Genomic DNA, 22005 nt, shown 5'->3' on the forward strand with positions numbered 1-22005 from the left:
AAAAGAAATGAATATTCTAGACTTAGTGAGGAATCCCTAATGTATTTAAGCCAGGGAATTGCTCCTCCTTAGTAGAAGGGTAGACAGTTTTCAATAACCTCTTTGTTGAGCTGGGCATGTTCATTATTATGCCATAAGGAGACTCAGAGTAGCAGGGACACATGTTTGATCCAATACTTGACATTCTCCAGGCCCTTTTCCTGGTGTGCGGTGTAGTTGGGACAAGACACCAGGATCCCAAACAGTGAACATGGCTCCTTACTTTAGTATATGTCACTATTAAGAATGTTCTACCAGGTGACTTTGCATTCCCTGCAATGGGAAGAAATTCAAATTGCCATCCTGAAAGAAGCAAATAGTTGGGTGCAGACTTTTGAGCTGGCCTTGTTTAGAGGCAAATGAATTATGGGAATTGACACTGCTGCATGACCTCTTTAAAACATCTATCTCTAAACAAACAAATAAAGAGGATCTCATGGAACAGGGAATAGAAAGATCTTATTAAAAGAAGCCATGAATGGATGATCATTGGTTCTTATAAACAACGCTGTTCACAGTCATACTTAACAGTTTTACTTTTCTTTTAGAAAATCAAGTTCCTCCACCTGTACTTTGGCTTGTGTCGAACTACAGACTGCCTTCCAAAAATGTCTTAGAAGCCTCTTTCCTCCAAGTGCAGACTTTGTCACCAATGTAAGGAAAGTTTGACTCATATTGTATCAACTCGCCCTAAACTTCTAATTGAAAACAAAACCTTTGATGCAAAGGTTTTTTAATTAGAATGGCATCAGAACATGCCGTCATGTGCTACTCTTTTGTTTAAAGGGAGTAAGCCCCTAAGTGATTGCAGATTTTGAAAAATGTATTACAAAACCAGACAGGTTACTGACAGACAAAGATCCTATAACTGCAGCAGCAATGTGATGGAGGTATGAATACATCTCCCACTCTGATGTTGTTCAATTTAATCTTGCATGTTATAGCAAATTTTGCACCTTTACATCTGCACTTTATATTTGGTAACATGTAAGAGGCAACATAAGACATGACGAGAAACAATTCCCTATGTAACCAAAAAGGGAATAAGATGTGATACTATTTCCTATGTAAGGAGAAAGGGAATATGAATTCCATCTACTGCAGAGCATGACTCTATTCACATTGAATAGCTCACTTTTACACAAGCAGAGACCTTTAGGCAATATAAATGTCGTGCAGTCTTATGGCCGGCAGAGCCAGTCCCTCATGACTGTTTGCTCTGTGCACTTTACATGAGAACTTTATATGAACAGTTTGCATCATTTCTTTTGTACTGTTTCAGAGGAAAACCAGGAGTTTTGGGGTGTATGGGCAACAGTACAATAAAATTCAGAAAAGTGGCAATGTCCATTGTCTTAATTTCCCGTGGTTTTTATGTTAATGTTTCGGTTTATAATGAGCCTCTGGTCAATGTAGCCCATCATTTTTTTGATCTCTTTTTTTAGAACGATTTAATATATTGTTCTGTGATGTATAAAGTTATGGTTTTAAGTAACCGAAATAAACATACTTACTTACCAGAATCCCCATAAACCTCCTGCAGACCCTGTTCTCCTCAAGTTGCAGGAGGTCCCTGAAGACTCAGGCTCAAATACCTGCCCCATAAGTCCAAACTGGGCTATATATTTCCTTTTCAGTGGAAGTATTGTTTTTTCCCCAGTTTTGTTGCAGAGTTAAATATGACCCCTACTGCTTGGCAAAATCGAGTTTTCCCATGAGAAATACTGGGGGCCCAGAAACTACAGTTGTCATAGGTGGCCCAACGATATGGAAACTGGCTTACTCTCTGTAGAGTTTTCCCCTTCATATCTAGCCATTGTATTTTCAGGTTTTTTGGGCTTCCAGTCATTAACGTATAACAGAAACAAAATGGAAGCAAGGACACCTCTTAAGAACACCCAGGTTAAGTGAGAAAGAGTCAATAAACTCAACCCCTTCCCTGTGGCAAACAAAGGCAGAAATGTCAAAGTGGAGAGCATGGAGGAAATCCACCAACCTGGCCTCCACACCTATTTGGATATAATATCCCATTGCTTGGACTGATTAACACTATTGAAAGTGCAAGAAAAGTTTATAATCACCAAATAAATACATTTGGCTGCACTTAGCAACAGTGTATTTAGTGACCGGCAAATGCAGATTACAGCACTGGTCCAGAGTGCCCAGCCCAGTCCTTAAACCTTGCTGGACTTCCAAGATAATGGTAGAAGCCTTTCTAGAATGACTTGCCTGAATATATATTACGGTGGAGTCAATTAGGGAAATGGGTCTGTAGCATTTAAGGTTTTGGCAGTTCCCCTTTTTAAAAATTGGCAAATTCACTGCTGACCTCCATGACTTAGGGAGGCCTAACTTGCAAGATACATTAATGGAGTTGGTCAAAAGGGGCCCTCAAAACTTTGTGTTGTGGGGCTTTTAATGAGATGGAAATATTAAGAGGCTAAGTAGGCAACCTAATGATAGGGACCATCCTGGACAGGGAATAGGTCTCCAAGAAATGAGAGACTTAATCATCAGGCCAAATATTGAATCCTACAACCTTTGCTGGCATATTATATAACATATTGGCATTTACTACTTGCCAAAATTCTCTGATGAGCCTTTCCACGGGTTATCAAGACATGTTGTGCTTCTCTCTGTAGGTCTGATCTCCTCTTTTCACAGCCAGTTTGTAATCCCTTCTGCAAGAGGCTACTTCTTCCCTTTCCCCTAGGAAAGTCTACAAGTCACATAAAATCAAGCTCCCTCACTCCTGTTTGAAGCCCTCTCTGGTTTCATTAATAGAGACCTTGTCATCACACTCAAAGACACAAAACGCTAAACAATAGTGGGGAGACAACCATTGTCCATCGAAAGATAGGTGAAAAGAAACTGTATAACACTACTGCTCATGTGCACCTTTCTCCAAACTAGCCTACACCTCTTATTTTTTTGGTTGTTATAGAGGCGTTTGTCACCCTCTGCTTACTGTGACTCCTAAGTGGACTGACAAGCGAGACTTTGAGTGAGTTATGGATGCTGGACACACAACTATTTAAGTGTCAAAAGACAAATAAAATAAACCTAAGTCTCTACCAAAGAAGGGGGCACCATTGTGAAAGGTTTTGCCCTTCCTTCTGCACCTACCCCTGTCCCCCTAAACGCTAAGGCATGGTGCATGACTGAAGGGAACATGTCTGCAGACTACTATTAAGAAGCAAGAAAAATTAAAAGTACCTCTAAACAGTTGATATTGTGTATTTATTAGATTTTTAGCATTTATTGCTGTCTCAGATCATTGGCAGGGCACTATTGCAGGAAAGGGGGAGAGGATGTAAAGGACGCATGATGTCTTTAAATGGATTTGCTAAAAAGCTAACAAACTGTGTCTAACCAGGCCAATGAAGTGGCAATGCAGTACAGAAAACTTTTCATCCCTCTTAGGTATTTTAAATTTCCAGATAATGTTAGAGGAATTTCCAAATTAGAGCCTTGCAAAAATGTGCCTGTATGTATGTATGTATGTGTTTTTCTTATAGCACAAGAGTAGCTGATAGGTGGTGAAGTTCTTTTAAGCATGAAAGATACAGTGAATGAATAAAAGGAGGAGAAGATGGATTTAGACAGAAGTGGACTGTTACACATTGTAGTGTAGTGTTTTTAATGGGTACATCTTTATCTCTAAATTGAAAATTTGATTTATTTTCCTTGGAGTGTAGTCAGCGAAGACCTCTTACCTTGTCTGTCCTTTCAGGACTTTTTTGTGAGCTTATTGTAAAAAGTAATGGTAAGACCTACGATGAACAACAAGATTTACAGGGGCATATTTATACTCCATTTATGCTGAATTTGCATCATTTTGTTTTACGCAAATTTGGTACAAACATTGACATTAGACAAGAATGTCAAAATATTGCAGGAGGAGAAGATGGGTTTAGACAGAAGTGGACTGTTACACATTGTGGTGTAGTGTTTTTAACGGGTACATCTTTATCTCTAATTTGAAAATTTGATTTATTTTCCTTGGAGTGTAGTCAGAGAAGACCTCTTACCTTGTATGTCCTTTCAGGACTTTTTTGTGAGATTATTGTAAAAAGTAATGGTAAAACCTACGATGAACAACAAGATTTACAGGGGCATATTTATACTCCATTTGTGCTGAATTTGCATAATTTTGTTTTACGCAAGTTCGGTGCAAACATTGACATTAGACAAGAACGTCAAAATTTTGCAGTTTGCACCATTTTTTGGATGCAGGAACCTACCTTGCGTCAATGAAATGCAAGGTAGGCGTTCCCATCTAAAAAATGGTGCTATCCACATAGCCCGATATTTATCCCCTTGTGCTAAAATGATGCATGGGTGGGAGGAGGGGCCAAATAATGGGGCAAAGCTTGCTTTGCACTATTATTTAACGCCTGGTTCAGACCAGGCGTTAGGGGACCTCTGGACCCATTTCCATTGGTAAACACCACAGGTGCCCTATCCAAGCCACAGTAACACCCCCACCCACACCAGAGGGTCACCAGAGGATGGGGGACGCCATCCCAGGTAAGTAGGGTAAGTATAGGTGAGTATTTTTGTTAACTTTAAGTGCAGTTGGGGGCCCTGAAATGGGCCGTCCTGCATGGCACAGGGTGCAATAGCCATGCCCTGGGACACTGAGTGGTGGGCATGACTCGTGTCTTTTATTAGAAAAGAGGCATGTGGTGTGGATGGTTTTGCGTCAGGAAATGACTCTAGTCTGTTTAACAGCATTTTTCTTGCCTCCAACCAGCCTAACATCATTTTTCAAGGCAAAACCCACTTTGCCAGTACCCACACCCAGCTAATGTAATTTTTTCTGATGCTAGCCCAACCTTAGCGCCGGCTTGCGGGATTCCATTAATTTGGTGCCCGGCTGGCGCTTTGGAATGACGCAAGCTATACTTTTTGCCGCAAAACTGCTTTTGCGCAGTCTGGTGGCAAAAAGTGCTAAAAAAGTATAAGTATGGGCCACAGTCCTTTGTGCAGTTCTCAGGATTACCTCTTAGGTTGCAGTACCTTTAGCTGAAAATATTGTGGAAGGGTAGCAAAGAAATATTTGCAGAAAAATCTAATAAATATTAGCTTAATTTTGGTTCAAGTCAATGCAATTACTTTTACTACAAGATTCAATTGTATATGAAGATCCCTAGCCCAAGCAGGTTGCTTCCCACTTTCTAATTTTCACAGCAATCATATCAACATACTTTTTGTATTCTGTTTCAGACCCACCTGCTGCACCAGCGATTACCCATTTTGAAACAGAAGGTAAGGTACTGGCTTGACTCTGTGTTTATTGCCCTCTGCATAATACCTATTTGTATTCCTAAATTGAGCAACACTAGTCATAATATCAATTTGCTTTTTAATTGGTAGATCAACAGTTGAAGGTACAATTCTTTTCAGCTGCCTATAGAATATGAAGAGACCCCTTGCACACAATTTTGTGAAGCTAGACAGAATACAAGACATCTGACTCTATGACCTTCATTAACCATGGGCCAGAGGAGGGTGCAATATTTATTGCACTCAAAGAAATCCAACAACACAGGGATTGGACGTCATCAGATGTCATAAGAAGTACCTTTATAAACATTTTACCCCACTAATTGTGGATTATGGTGCATTCCTTATTTCCATGTAATTACTAACCCTTTTTACCTTGTTCAATTCCAGCAGGTTTGACCTGATAGAATTAAAAAAGGTAGAGTATTTTTCGCACCTACTAATTAGTGGGTGGGATAGGTTTGCCAACATTACCTCTATTGTTGAATGATAGGGATTGAATTTTCATTTCTGGTAAATTAATAAGGGCCTAAGACCTGACTTTGTTATCTTCTCAACTTACAAATATATCTGCATTAGCCTATTTATAATACCAGGTATATATTTATAATATGCTATTGATAAACATGAGTACTCTTTTGCAGATATCATTCTACACAATGCATTATTGATTCACTCTTTGTGGGACAAAATTAAGTCACTTTTACTGCATTTTTACACAATCGGTGTGGGGAAGATGACACACCTTGAGGCAAGTTGGTGCTCACATAGATGACGGCCGCCATGCCCCACCCACAACAGACGCCGCAGTCACGGAGCAGCAGCAGCCGGGGTAGACGAAGTGGAAGTATTTCGCGTGCGGCTGGTTATTTTTGGGGGCGGTCTTTTTTCCCCCTTCTTGTTGTAGTGAGGGGCCCCTGGATCGGTGTCCCCCTCCCGCTGCACTTCCCAAGGTCACTGCAGCAAGTATAGAGGGCAGAGAAAGTAGCGCGAGCGCGAGCAGACTGACCGGAGCGTCCTGTTTCATTGGAACGCGGCATGGATTTCGGTCGGCAGTGAATGCAGTGGACGCCGATAGCTTTGGAGTCGCACCACGCGATGTGGCCCCCTCTCTTCTGTCTTAATTCGTAGAGCCTTGCCTGGTTATTAAAAGGACACAGGGAAGCGTGGAGAATCGAGGTGAGGTGCCGTATCTGCCAAAATGTGACATTTCTGCGAGTAGCAAGGCGTTTATTTAACAGATGGTGAATACTTTATGAACATATACAGGTTTTGAACCAGGATAATATTAATTGGACATGTATGGCCAGGCCTTCCTGAAGCTAGTGAACTTTCGTCTCACAAGTACTTTTCGATTGTTTGCATGGAGTGCAGATTTTTGGTTAATGAGATTTGGTGAATTTTGCGACAAATTTCCCAGCAATTTTAGCACAATTATGGCACCAAAAAATAGTCGAAACCTTGGCAAGAAGGGGGAGGGAGCCCGAACAGCACGGATTAAGAAACTTAATGGGGAACTGATCCCCGGAAGTAGACGTCCACCCTCAACATTAGGGAAATTGAGTGGGAAATTCTCATCAGGAGCAATTAAGGATGTCAAGAGCAGCATTCCCCCATCACCTTCCCCAGTGGAAATTAAGACACAACCTACAATTATGTGCTATTTGAAGGGGCCCCACGAGAGAACAATCCTGAGCACATTGTGCCCCTTCTAGTCGACACCCAATTGACACTAAACGGGAAACGTGTCGGACAGTGGGGAGAAGGTGCATCCTGAAGGTACAAGTGAAATAGCCAAGGAAAGGGACTCTCTCGTAACTAGGATGCATACCCCTGAAGTTCCTGAGGTCGAGTTGTTCGAGGGCGGTAAGGATCATCCGGCATCGTTAAAGTATAAGGAAATACATATACCCCTAGGTGAAAATAGGCAACCAGGCTTTGCTGAGCAAGAAACTTCTGATGCCCTTCAAGCCAGCCAAGGCAAAGCCACCAGCCCGCCTGCAGGAGAAGCAGGGAATTCAAGTCATACGGCCCAAACACCTGAGGTAGGAGTTGAAGTGACTGGGACAAAGAAGAAAGTCCCTGACTGGCATAAAGATGGGGGCAATACATTCTATTCTTTGTCTGAGGATTCAGGCTCTACCAACAGTGACCAAAGCTCGAGTAAAACTGGAGCTAGTATATCCTCCGAATCAGGGAGTTTTTCATCACTAGCGGAGTCCACAGTGCGACAGTGACGATGAGAAAGTAAGGGGTTAAAGGCGCGGGCTTGAAGTAATATTGATGCAGGAAACTGGGAAGACAGTAATCCATATTTATTTAAGAATAATTCTCAAGGAAGAAAAGGAAACTCCAGCCACTCCTGCTCTGCTCCTTCACCAACTGTCAGTCCAACATTCCAAGCAGTCCCATTGATGGAGCAGGGGCGGCCGGAAGAAACCATGTAACATGTTACCAGTAAACAAAGATCAAGAACAACAAAATACAATTACACAAATAATATGATACATTTTAAATACATTAAAGTTTTTTTTTTCTTTTTTTTTTCTTACTTATTCTCAACACAATACCACACCACCTTCCTCTTCCAGAAAAGTAAATATGTGCACATTTACATTACTTGACTTTGACAATTCTATTGAGATTCCACACATGACCATCATCTAATTTAACAGCACCACTGTAAACTTCAATAACCTTAAAAACTCTACTTAAGTGAGATTGCCCTCCTGTAATTTTCCCAGGTAACTTGACCTTTACCAAATCACCCACTCCAATATGTAACTCTTTTACAGATTTCCTCAAGTCATACACCTGTTTTCTTTTCTCCTGACAAGACAAATGTTTGCTCCTTGCTGAATCTCTCCTACCTTCATAATTGAGTTGTTCCTTAGTATAAACTTTAACCCACGGAGGATACACCATAGTATGTGGTATACGTTTCTTGAACATGACAAAAGGGGATTGGCCCGTGCTATTGTGTGTCGTGAACCTATATTCCTCAACCTTCTTCTTAATCATGAATTCCCAATCACACCCTAATTGATTTGCCAACTGAATGGTCTCCTTTAATGTCCTGTTGAAGCGTTCCACCATCCCATTTGTCTCAGGATGGTACTACGCACTCTTTCTATGCAGAATCCCTCTTTTACTCAAAAACTCACACATAAGTTTAGAAGTGAACTGAACCCCATTATCAGTCAAAATGGACCTTGGATTACCTTCTTTACTAAAAACGTCTGTGAGAAATTCTACCACAGTCAAAGAGGACACCTCTGAAGAGATCATGATCTCTGGCCACCTAGAAAACTCATCCATAAGAACTACAACAAATTTGGAATGCGACTTATAGTTCAACGGTCCTAAGATATCAATAGATACTGAGTCCCACACTTCGTTAGGAGCTTTTTTGAGTATCATAGGCTGAGTTCTAACTTTCAATGACTTATCTGCAACATTACACTCCACACAATCACGTACTTTTCATTCAATATTTAAGTCCATGCCCGGCCACCAGTATACTCCTCTCAGTCTTTCTTTAGTTTTACAAATCCCATGATGACCACTATGGGCAAGATCCATGATGCGCTCACGCAAGTTACACGGGGGAATTAACCTTTCTCCTCTCAATACTATTCCATTCTGAATGGACAATTCATGCCAAATTTTACTATAATTCTCACTTATTTTCTCATTTTTATTTAAGGACCGTTGTTGGACCTGGCTTTTTGACGGGGACATCCCCAAACTTTTTGCCTCCTTCCTCCTATTTTTTCTGACCTGTTGTTGTTGGCTTTTGACCTCTGGGCACTTTACCACTGCTAACCAGTGCTAAAGTGCATATGCTCTCTGGGTAAATTGTACTACTGATTGGTTTATCCATGATTGACTATTTAATTTACTTGTAAGTCCCTGGTAGAGTGCACTACATGTGCCTAGGGCAGGTAGATTAAATGCTACTAGTGGGCCTGCAGCACTGGTTGTGCCACCCACCTCAGTAGCCCCTTAAACCTGTCTCAGGCCTGCCATTGCAAGGCCTGTGTGTGCAGTTTCACTGCCACTTCGACTTGGCATTTAAAAGTACTTGCCAAGCCTAGAACTCCCCTTTTACTACATATAAGTCATCCCTAATGTGTGCCCTAGGTAACCCCTAGAGCAGGGTGCTGTGTAGGTAAAAGACAGGACATGTACCTGTGTAGTTATATGTCCTGGTAGTGTGAAACTCCTAAATTCGTTTTTACACTACTGTGAGGCCTGCTCCTTTCATAGGCTAACATTGGGGCTGCCCTCATACACTGTTGAAGTGGCAGCTGCTGATCTAAAAGGAGCAGGAAGGTCATACTTAGTATGGCCAGAATGGTAATACAAAATCCTGCTGACTGGTGAAGTCGGATTTAATATTACTATTCTAGAAATGCCACTTTTAGAAAGTGAGCATTCCTTTGCACTAAAAACTTGTTGTGCCCTTCAATCCACGTCTGGCTAGGTTTAGTTGACAGCTCCTTGTGCATTCACTCAGACACACCCCAAACACAGGGTACTCAGCCTCACTTGCATACATCTGCATTTTGAATGGGTCTTCCTGGGCTGGGAGGGTGGAGGGCCTGCCCTCACACAAAGGACTGCCACACCCCCTACTGGGACTCTGGCAGACAGGATTGAGCTGAAAGGGAACTTGGTGCATTTCTTAGAGACTCTTTGAAGTAACCCCCACTTCAAAGGCACAACTTAGTATAAAACAGGGCCTCTGCCCTACCTCATCAGACACTTGCTGGAGAAGAAACCTGAACCAGAAACTACATCCTGCCAAGAAGAACTGCCTGGCTGCTCAAAGAACTCACCTGTCTGCTTTTCTACAAAGGACTGCTGCCTTGCTGTTGGCCTGCTGCCTTGCTGAACTCTTGCCTGGCTGTAAAAGTGCTCTCCAAGGGCTTGGATAGAGCTTGCCTCCTGTTCCCTGAAGTCTCAGGACCAAAAAGACTTCACTCTTCCTCTTGGACGCTCCGTGCGCCGAACTTTTCGACGCACAGCTTGTTCCGCGGCAAGAAAAACGCCGCACACCGACGCTGATCAACGCGACGCCTTCGGGACGACCTAAACTTTGACGCACGGCCTCGCAAGGACAACGCCGCCCGACTTCCCGGGAGAAATCGACGCGACGCCTGCCGTGAGATCAAAACTTTGACGCACGGCCTCGCAAGGACAACGCCGCCCGACTCCGCAGGAGAAATCGACGCGACGCCTGCCGGGCGATCAAAACTTTGACGCACGGCCTCGCAAGGACAACGCCGCCCGACTCCGCAGGAGAAATCGACACGACACCTGCCGTGAGATCAAAACTTTGACGCATGGCCTCGCAAGGACAACGCCGCCCGACTCCGCAGGAGAAATCGACGCGACGCCTGCCGTGAGATCGAAACTTCGACGCGCAGCCCCGCAGAACGACGCGCAGCCGGAAAACAAGCAGGAAAATCCACGCACAGACCCGGGACAACTGGTAATCCCCGCGACCCACAGAAAGAGACTGTCCGCGCGCCGGAAAACGACGCCCGACTTCCCCGCGTGGAAAATAATGACGCAAGTCCGTGTGTGCTGGGGAGAAATCGACGCACACACCCTTTTTCCACGCACCTCTTCCTTTGTGGCCCTCTGAGGAGATTTTCCACCAGAAACCAGGTACTTTGTGTTTGAAAGAGACTCTGTTTACTTTCTAAAGACTTAAGACACTTTATATCACTTTTCAGTGATATCTTTACAAATTCATATTGCATCTTTGATCGTTTTGACCTGAAGATACCCAGATAAATATTATATATTTTTCTAAATACTGTGTGGTGTATTTTTGTGGTGTTATGCTATGGTGTGGTGTTATGCTATGGTGTTGCGAGTGAGGGTTCTTGCTTGGACAGAGGGCAACCTAACTGCCAACCAAAAACCCCATTTCTAACAACCGTCCATCCAAAAGTAAATTTCTGACACGGGAAAGATTAACATCATCCTCCATTCCTTGTAACCATTCATCCTCTGTAACACACCCATCAGTGACAGCACATACCTTAACATTCTCGTCAACCCACCAGGAATCATCAGAGTCATCTCCATCCCAATCAATATTCTTCATTCTTGATAAACAGTCTGCTGCTTTGTTCTCACACCCCGGAACATACTTCACATCAAAATGGTTATCCTGTAATCCAACAATCCACTTACAAATGCGACCCGAAACATTGTCCAACCCCTTCTTCCCAAAGATCTCGCGTAGAGGTTTGTGATCAGTGCATACTTCAAACTTGACTCCCCACAGAAATTGTTTACATTTTCTTACAGCCCAGAAAATTGCTAAAGCTTCTTTTTCGATAGTCGAATATTTACACTCTGCCCCACGTAGACTACGTGACGCGAATGCAATAGTATTAATTTTGTCCTCATTAAACTGTCTTAAGACACAGCCTAATCCTTTCTCAGATGCATCCGTGGTAATTGAGCAAGGTAGACCTGGTTGAAAGCTATTAAGAGATTGAGCCGAAGACAAACCCAACTTTAAGTCTTCAAATTCTCTCTGACACTCAGAGTCCCAGCTAAATTCAGATCGGTTCTTAAGTAAATTCCTAATAGCACAAGACCTTTTAGCCAAATCAGGAATGAAGTTAGCAAAAAATTCTACCATACCCAAGAAGGACTGTACATCGGATTTACTTTCAGGTGCTGCTAGCTTTATAATGGTATGAACTAACTTCTCTTTCGGCTTTACTCCTTCCGCAGAAATCATGTGACCCAGATAGGAGATTTCTGTTCTAAAAAACTTACACTTCTCTTTTTTTAAAGTCATCCCCTTGTTTCGGAAAATATTAAGCACACTCCTGACAGATGTTCTATGTTGTTCAAGAGTATCTGAAAAAACAAGAACATCGTCCTGAAAATTTTTCACAAAAGGCAAATCACCTAGTAACTCATTTATCAGTCTTTGAAAGACGGATGCCGCCGAACATAATCCAAACGGCATCCTGTTGAATTTAAAAACACCAAAAGGAGTGATAAATGAAGTCAACAATTTGGATTCTTTGCACAGTGAAACCTGGTGATAAGCCGAGCTGAGATCCAAAGTAGTGAAGAAACGGGCATTGCCCAAAGAACTTATCATTTCTGTAATGTTAGGTAAGGGAAATCTGTCCTCAACTACTTCTTTATTCAAATTTCGCAAGTCTATGCATAGCCTTATATCTCCATTGGCTTTAGATGCAACTACAATTGGGGCCACCCGTTCTGCAGCTTCCACCTTCTCAATAATATTTTCCGATTCTAATCTCTGAAGTTCCACCTTAACTTTGTCCCTTAAACTAAAAGGTATGTTCCTAACTTTACATGCTATGGGAATAGCATCTTTTTTCAACACAATGCGGTGCTTGTATCCTTTCACACACCCAATCTTATCGGAAAAAATGTCAGGAAAATCATTCATAGGATCATCATCCCCAGTACAGACCTTTTGAACTTGAACTTGTGTACCTGCATTAGGGTTCAATACAATATTAAGTAATTTCTGATGAGGCCAACCCAAAATAGTATTCCCTACTACAGGAATATAAATCTTCCCTTCAATGGTATTCCCTTTGAACATGATCTTAGCTTTAAAATATCATCTCAACTCAATAGGTTTTCCCCCATATCTAAAAGGCAAAACATCTGGAGGTTGAAGAGTAACCTTGTTGGCAAAATGTTTTAAATAGTCTGACTCTGAAATCAGAGTCAATTTTGCACCTGAATCCATCATCATGGAAACCTTGACCCCATTTACATCAACCACATCAATAGGATATTCACATCGTACATTAGTAATACAATTTACATCATTTCAACTTGTAAAATAAATGATCTTTCTTCATCTTCATCATCACTGCACCCATCACCAACTTCATTCACCTTCACCACCCCTTTCTCTCCAGACTTACAACACCTAGCAAAGTGTCCTTTTTTACCACATTTTTTACATAACACCTTAAAAGCTGGGCAATCTTTGCTATTGGCTAAGTGTGATGATGAATTACATCTATAACATAACAGTTTAGTTTTCGACAGTCCAGGGTGTTTTTTTGTTGGCAACTTTGCTTCAACAATTTGAACAGTCTTTAACGTATTCTTGGATTTTCTTAAGTCTCCTATGCAGAGTTCTGAATGTTCAATTTGTTTTGCGAGCATTAAAACCTCTTCCAAATTTGGCGCCTTTGGACCACAAGGCCTCTTTTATCTTGTCGCTTCTGCACTCCAACATAAATTGGTCTCTAATACGTTCCTCCACAGAGTCGCCAAACTTACACTGGGCCGCTAATTTGCGAAGATTTGTTACGAAATCTTCTACTGTCTCAGTTTCACCCTGTTTACATTTTCCAAAGTAAAATCTCTGTAATATAATTGACACTTTTGGTAGAAAGTGCCTATCTAATCTGAGTAATGTTAACTCAAACTCATTCAAGTTTGTGTCCCCTTCTCCACCATCTGACGGATTGATAACAGGTAAATTCTCCAAAATCTCCTGTCCTTCAGCCCCAAGACAGTGTTGAAGAACAGAAGTCTTCTGGTCTGCAGACAAATTACTTCCACAAACACGAATGTACGTCAGAAAAACCTTCTTCCACTTACTCCATGATATAGATGGTTCACCAGGTAAAGGCAAAAAAAATGGAGGTGGTGTAATGTTCTGCATGTTTTCTTCTTCAAACAATAATATAAACTTTATATAAAAAACCTCCAACTCTTTCAAAACATGTCTGCCTCTTTACAAATAGTTCTACTAAAATGTATAAAAAAATATATATATATATATATATTTCGTAGTAGACCAGGGCTTGATTTCTTAAAAATGTTTAAAATGCTTAAATAAACAATTAAGCAAAGAAAAACTGCAGATTATGTAGAAAAATCAATCCTTCAAAACATCACTCGGTAAGGAAACGAAAAGGCTCAATAGTTGCCTAGCAACAGGTTGAAAGACGCTGTGAGCTAAATGTTGGCAAGCAGCCAAACTAAATACACAGGGAAATCCTCTTCTGTGCCGGAGAAACTTTGGCAAGCAGCCAGGAGAAACACAAGCGTTGGCAAGCAGCCAAACTAAATACACTCGGACATCCTCGTTCTGTGCCGGAGAAGCTTTGGCAAGCAGCCAGGAGAAACACAAAGTGTTGCCTAGCAACGTTAGTGTTGACGCTGAGAGTCAAGCGTTGGCAAGCAGCCAAAGCAGGCCTCTATTAGATCTCTTCCTTCAATGCCAGCTGCTTTGGCAGAAGAAAAATCGATTATCCCCACAGGGTTTCCAATTCCTTTTCCTTGCGCAAGCGATTTGCACACACAGAGCATGAATAAAGCCAATAATGCTCAGTGCTGGAGTTTCCGTGTACCGGTAGAAGAAAATCTGGTGCGTGGTCCACCAAAATGAAAGTCTTACCGCTCGTTGCCAAAAATGAAGTAATATTGATGCAGGAAACCGGGAAGACAGTAATCCATATTTATTTAAGAATAATTCTCAAGGAAGAAAAGGAAACTCCAGCCACTCCTGTTCTGCTCCTTCACCACCTGTCAGTCCAACATTCCAAGCAGTCCCATTGATGGAGCAGGGGCGGCCGGAAGAAACCATGTAACATGTTACCAGTAAACAAAGATCAAGAACAGCAAAATACAATTACACAAATAATATGATACATTTTAAATACATGAAAGTTTTTTTTTTTTTTCTTACTTATTCTTAACACAATACCACAGGGCTCCCATGAGAGATGGTGTGGAGCTCTCCGCCCAAAGCAGAAAGACACTTAAATGGGACTACTCAGGAACTAATCTGATGAGTACAGCGGAGGTGCATTTCCCTGAGGCTCAGGCCAAGGCTGAGAAGAGGGCCGATGCACCGGTGTGTAGCTCGGATATTAGTATTGGCACCAGGAATACAGACTCAGAAATGCTACAGTCTATATACGACTCGATTAAGGAGCTGCAAACTGAGACAAGGGCAGAGAGCTGTCGGGCGAAGATGGCCACGAAACGTTTACAAGGAACTGTTCGCAAGGTGTTAAAGTCATGTATAGAAATTGAAGAGAAATTAAGCACAATGGAGGAGAGAACAGTGGCAGTGGAGGCTGACGTTGTGGCTCTGAGAGAACAAACTACAGCACATGATGGACAATTGAGTGATATATTATGTGGAATCTGGAAGATCAGGAGAATAGGCAGAGGAGGAATAATCAACGGTTCTTAGGCATTGGAGAAGGGGCAGAGGGCAATGACATCAGGGCATACATGATTAAAATGCTGCGAGATCCATTTCCAGAGCTTACCAACTGGGACTGGGAGTCTGTGGTCCAAAGGGTGCATAGATTTTCAGCAGTACGACGAGAGGGTCGTATACAGGAGCCTAAACATCCTAGAGCTGTATTAGTTTCTTTTGGTAATTATCTCTTGAGACAGGCCATATTTGAAAAAGCCCATCCTGATGCCCCACGCAGTGGAGAGGGGGTAACCTTTTTTACTCGACCCAACTATTGCCATGTCACTGTAGAGTGAAGATGGCGGCTGCGACAGCTGATCAAATCATTTCAGGACAAAGGTGGAGAGGCTTATTTGCTTGCACCCGCTCGCTTAAAGACAGTGGTCAATGGGAAAGTTACACTGTTTAATTCAGAGGTTCAGTCAAAAGAATATTTATTGGGGCTCAAAGCGGCATAATGAGGGGAGGGGAGGGAAAGGGGGGAAAGGGAAAGTAAAAAGGGTGACAAAAAAAATTGTGGTCTTTGAAGTTTTAAGGGAATATTGACTAATAAAGTTGGGTGTTCTTGAGGGAGAAAAGTCAGGCAGTCTGGGTTGGGTCAGCAGTCTGCACCTGGGTGACACCAATATCCAGGCCAAAGTTGGTCTGATTGCCTCTAAGGGGGGGTTAGGGGGGGGAGGCTTCATCAAGGTGGGGTGGTGAGGGGGTAGGAGGGGGGCCAAGTGGTTGGAGGCGCGGAGGGGGCAGATGAGGATGGGAGGGGTAGATGTGGGTGGAGGTGGGGGGGAGGGGGCAAGTCACCACTTTGGGGAGTAAAAGGAAAAACTTTGTACCTAAAGAAATGCAGTCAAAGATTTGATCAGTATGTACAAACCGCTTTGTTGCTAGGAACTTGTGCTACGAAAATGGAAACAAAGGGGAAGATATGTAGAACCAAGTATTTTCGTATAAATTGCAAGTTGAATATGGATAATGGTGAGTTAATTATGCAAAATCAATTGGAGTTATCTATATGTCGGTTATCCGGATCGCATCTATAAATATATGTGGACTAAATAATCCCCGTAAGACAGTGGTTCCCAATCTGTGCGCCGCGGCTCGCTGGTGCGCCATCAAAACTAGCCAGGGGCGCCGCACACAGTTTGGGAACCACTGAGCTATTTATAGCCCTTGGGCCAGTTCGTACAAAATAAAACTACTCAGTTGTAGCAGCTCTTTTGTAATTTTGTCCTTGAGCGCCCTCTGGTGGTTAAACACAACTAAAGGGATTCTACATTTCACAATATTTAAACAGTTATGTTATAACTACATAAAAATGAGACCTGCCCATTTTACTAGGGTTACCGTCAACCAATATTTTCCCCTTACTAAAAAACCCTATGCATGCTGTAATTAAACTACTGTTACATTTTTATTTTTTACAGTTATATATAGAATTACAATACCTTAATTGGCGTCATCCCAATTCTTTTCAGGGAGAAAAATGGATGTACTCCCTAGGCCAGGCTTACATCCCCCACCCGCCAACAAAAAGTAACATAATGGGGAGCCGCAGCCAGTGGCCAATAGATCAAGGGAGCCGTGGGTCGAAAATGTTTGGGAACCACTGCCGTAAGAGGAAGAAAACTGCAGGTGACCTGAGGATGTTAAAATCAGACTTTTATTGTTTGCAAGAAACGCACATAGAAAAGACAGATAGAAATCTGTTGGAGACCTTGGGCTTGCGTCTGTTAGGGTGTACCGAGCATATGTCTAAAACAAAGGGGGTTGCTATTCTGACAAGTAATACTAAGGGCCATATGTCCGAACACATTTTCCCATAGACACAGAATGGGTAAAACCCTTTGATGAATCTGTCCCTAAGTGTGTTGTTACCCGGAGGAAAGCGGATTTGATTGGGAGATGGGTATTGATTGAGTGTCTAAAGGGCAATGCTAGATTCACGTTATGCTGATTATATGGTTCAGTGGATGACGACCCCTCCTTATTTGATTTCATATCTGCAGAATTAGCAGTATGGCCCGCTCCGTACATCGTATGTGGTGATTTGAATTTTAAAGGGGCATGGGATGGAGCACAGAACTTAAGAGATGTTAGGAAGGAAAGATACCTGGGGCGGAAGCCTAGAGTCTTTCAGGCCATTAAGAATATGTAAAGGGAAATCGGATTGATCAATGTATGGCCAACTTTGGAGAGGTCAAACCCTGGCTATACCTATTTTTCTGCGCCTCATAGGAAATTTGCACGACTAGATTATTTTCTTGTTTCAACTATATTTCTAGATAAATTACCCTCGTTTTATGGCAGATCATAATCCATTAGTACTGGAGGTTATGATAAAAGACTGTCAGAGATTTAGGAAGGGTTGGACATTTGAGAGTGCTTTGCTGAACGACCCTTTGTATGTACAGCATATGAGCATGCGGTTTAAGGAATTTCTGGATTTTAATATGGGAACCGCCCCAATAGAGATAGTTTGGGACACATTAAAGGCAGCTATAAGGGGGGGGAAACCCTTGGATTCAGCGTAAGGTGACAAAAACAAGCAGCACCCCAGTTTCAGGTACTCATGGGGAAATTACAGGTAGCAGATGAGCAACTTATCGGGGTGATCAAAAATGATGTAGGGGTCGAGGACGCTTTGCACCAGGTATCGATAGCTCCGATCCCACGGCCTCAACATCGTCTCCTACGCAGACGACTCTCAACTCATCCTCTCTCTCACGAAGGACACTGCAACCGCTAAGAACAACCTTCACATCGGACTGCACGCCATCGCCAACTGGATGAAAGAAATTTGCCTCAAGCTGAACTCGGAGAAGACTGAGATCATCATCTTCGGCCCCAACAGATCAGCATGGGAGGACTCCTGGTAGCCTGCCACCCTGGGGTCGGCTCCAAATCCCACCACCCATGCATGCAACCTCGGCTTCATACTGTGCTCTTCGCTCTCCAGGACCCAGCAAGTCAACACCATCTCTTCCTTATGCTACAACACCCTTTGCATGCTCCGCAAGACCTTCAGATGGATCCCCGTGAAAATCAGAGGAACGGTCACCCACGCCCTTGTCAGCAGCAGACTGGACTATGGCAATGCTCTCTACGCAGGAACAACGGGCAAGCTCCTGAAGAAACTCCAGCGCATCCGGAACGCCTCAGCATGACTCATCCCCAATCTCCCTCACCACAAACACATCTCAGCTCACCTCAGAGACCTCCACTGGCTCCTCGTCAACAAAAGGATCATCTTCAAGCTCCTGATGCACACTCACAAAGCTCTCCACGACGCCGGACCGGCCTACCTCAACGAGCGTCTCAACTTCCACATCCCTACATGCCAGCTCCGCTCCGCCAACCTCGCCCTCCCAACCATCCCCCTTATTCACCGTACCACATCCGGCGGTAGATCCTTCTCCCACCTTGCCGCCAAAACCTGGAACTCACTCCCCATCAACCTACGTCTGTCCCAGGACCTCCTGACTTTCAGGAAGCACCTCAAGACCTGGCTCTTCGAGCAGCAGCACCCCCACCCCTGCCCCTTGAGACCCTTCCAGGTGAGTAGCATGCTTAACAAATCACTGATTGATTGATTGACTATTAGAGTGGGTGAGGGTCAACATCAAGAAAAATTATTGTTTTTGTTATTGAAGTGAAGCAAGATATAGGCCCTCATTACAACTTTGGCGGGCGGAAACCGCCGCCCACCAAGTTGTAACCGCTGCGCGGCCGCCAATGCAGCCGCACTCCCGCGAGGGCTATTTCAACATCCCACCGGGCCGGCGGGCGGAAATAAAATTATTGCCTGCCAGCCCAGCGGGGATGACAGCTTCAACATGGGAGCCGGCTCCAAATGGAGCCGGCGGTGTTGCCGCTGTGCGACGGGTGCAGTTGCACCCGTCGCACTTTTCACTCTCTGCTATGCAGAGAGTGAAAAGATTCATGGGGCTGTACCAGGGGGCCCCGCGTCTCCACTTTCCGCCATCCTTTCCATGGCTGTTCCTACCGCCATGAAAAGGCTGGTGGGAAGGGGACTCGTAATCCCCTAGGCAGTGCTGCAAACAGCGCTGCCCTGGAGGATTAAATCCTCCAGGACTGCAGCGCTTCCGCCATGGTCGTAATACCCGAGATTGCACTGCCAGCCTGTTGGCGGTGCAACCTCCAAACAGCCCTGCCAGTCTTTGACCACCAGGGTTGTAATGAGGGCCCTAGTGTTATGGGTCCTTGAACCTAGCCCATTGGTATAGCTTGGACTAGTAATACCTTATAGTTATGATTATGCTGCACAAGCATCTCTAGGAAGATAAGCTATTAAAAGTAAAGATTACAATAATGTTCCAGATAATGAAACCAAGCTCCATATTACCAATACAATATGATCAAGACATTTAAAAGAGCATCTAACATTCTAATCTGGAAGAAGAATAATAGATGGGGACTGAAAAATGAATTTCAAACCTGTGTAGGTGAGGAAAATTCAACTATTTATTAGTCCAGCAATGTTTCACAAGGCTGTTTGAAATCTTAGAAATAATCAGGCCCTGATTGAATCATAGCATATATTGGATATAGATCCCTTTCACTGCTACTTTTTGAGCAGATTTACCATCACGTTCTGCTGGGTATGTGTAACTTTCACACAAAGAGTTGTGGTATTTACTTTTCAAACACAATTCAAGATTTTCAGTGGAAAGTTGGCCAAAGAAACACATTTGACACATTTATGCACATATTAAGATTCTGAATTGTACTGCACACTTACAGTGAGAAACATATTAAAGCATAGTGATGGATTGCTATGCGCTATGAGTGTTACCAGTTTGGGCTCCCGAAGGGAGATCCCAAGTGCCCCAAGAGAGCACAGCTCCCCACTGTTGGGCATACCTAAGGGTTGGTCAGTGTAGGGCTTGGGAAGCAGGTTGCCCACATTAGTATGGAGGGCAGCTGAGGTTACCCTAATGTCCCAGGGTAACAAGAAGATGGTTCCCAAAGCCTACAAGCCTTCCAATACTTAAAGGTAGAGTTTGTGGGTATGTGAATGCTATGAGTGACACTGGAACCAGTATGATTACAGTAAGGTGTCATCTGGTGTCCACAGATCAGGTGATACCCAATAAATCAAAAGGGTTGTAGTAGCAGATACTCATTGGAGCCACTACTTAGTAGCTCTGGTTCCCTTTGAATGGTGTGGGGTCCCAGGTTCTTTTAAGGTAGCTGTGAGCCCTGGCATGCATGTGGATTGTTCGGTAGGTATTGGCTTAATGCACACTGCATGGAAGTAAGTGGAGCTCAGGTCACACCCAGAGATGTTGGGATTACCAGAGTGGGTCTGCATTGCCATACTGCCCACGAGGGGAGTCAAGAAAGCCTGGAGCCTGAAAAAATTATCCAGGCAGCTGCCAAGAAGGGTAATGGCAGGGGACATGGGAAACCAGCCTCTAAAACTCTCACAGCAGAGATGGATGGGGCCTGGGAGTACTCCTTACTCCTCCCCATAGCCTACCTGCAAAGACATTGCAACTCTGGGAGGCCTGCCTGAGTTGTTGAATGGAAAATTGTAGATGGGCCCACCAGGGAGAAGTTCTGAAAGGCACAGAAAGAGTTACCAACCATAGTGAGCCTGGTACAGCTGGTGAGACCTCTGAAGATTACCTCAACTGTATGGAGAGCATAAGGTACATATACACAGGGCAATATGTGTGTGTTGGTGGTCCCGTATTGCTACAGAGCCCTCCTACTGAGGCTGGCTCATGATATATCACCGGCTGGACATATGGGGCAGGATAAGACCTTTACAAGGCTTGTCTGCCACTTTGGTTGACCCCAGATGAAGACATCCACAAATACATTAAGTCAGACATATCCCACCTGCTAGAGTAGTGGGAAAATAGTAAAAATACTTAAGGCTTCCCTGAATCCATTACCTGTCACTGACACCCCCTTTAGAATGGTGGGCCTTGGCATTGTTGTACCTTTGACCCCCACAACTGTCCTGGTTTTGGTGGACCACGCCACAAGGTACAGAGAAGGAATGCCTTTGAGGACGGTCACTTCACCTGCAGTGACCAACACCCTGATAGGGATTTTCATCTGAGTGGTGTTGTCCAAGAAAGTGGTATCTGACAGGGGCATGAAATTCATGTCATCCTACGCGAAGTCCATGTGGGAAAAATGTGGGGTATTATAAAGGTTCTCATATAGCAATGGGCTTGTTGAAAGGTTCAACAATACCCTGAAAGGTATGGTTATCAGCATGTCTGAGTCCATGATGTGGAAGTGAGACGTACTCTTATCATGCCTGCTCTTTCTCTACAAGAAGGTACCACAGAAGAGAGTTGAATGTAGCCCATTTGAGCTCCTCTATAGTCACCCTGTTAGAAGACCTCTCAGTTTGGTTGAGGAAGGGTGGTAGCAAGCTCCCAAAAAGC

At 43.5% G+C, this 22005-nt stretch overlaps 1 protein-coding gene across 1 annotated transcript in view; it reads left to right on the forward strand.

Annotated features, from left to right (window-relative positions):
• LOC138246551 (sialic acid-binding Ig-like lectin 13) overlaps positions 1-22005 on the forward strand; it is a 286183-nt gene that overhangs the window by 146743 nt on the left and 117435 nt on the right. The window contains exon 5 of the mRNA XM_069201221.1: positions 5269-5310. Coding sequence (XP_069057322.1) covers positions 5269-5310 — 42 coding nt within the window. The remainder of the gene's footprint in view (positions 1-5268; positions 5311-22005) is intronic.

Source organism: Pleurodeles waltl, chromosome 7 (assembly GCF_031143425.1).
Source record: "Pleurodeles waltl isolate 20211129_DDA chromosome 7, aPleWal1.hap1.20221129, whole genome shotgun sequence".
NCBI lineage: Eukaryota > Metazoa > Chordata > Amphibia > Caudata > Salamandridae > Pleurodeles > Pleurodeles waltl.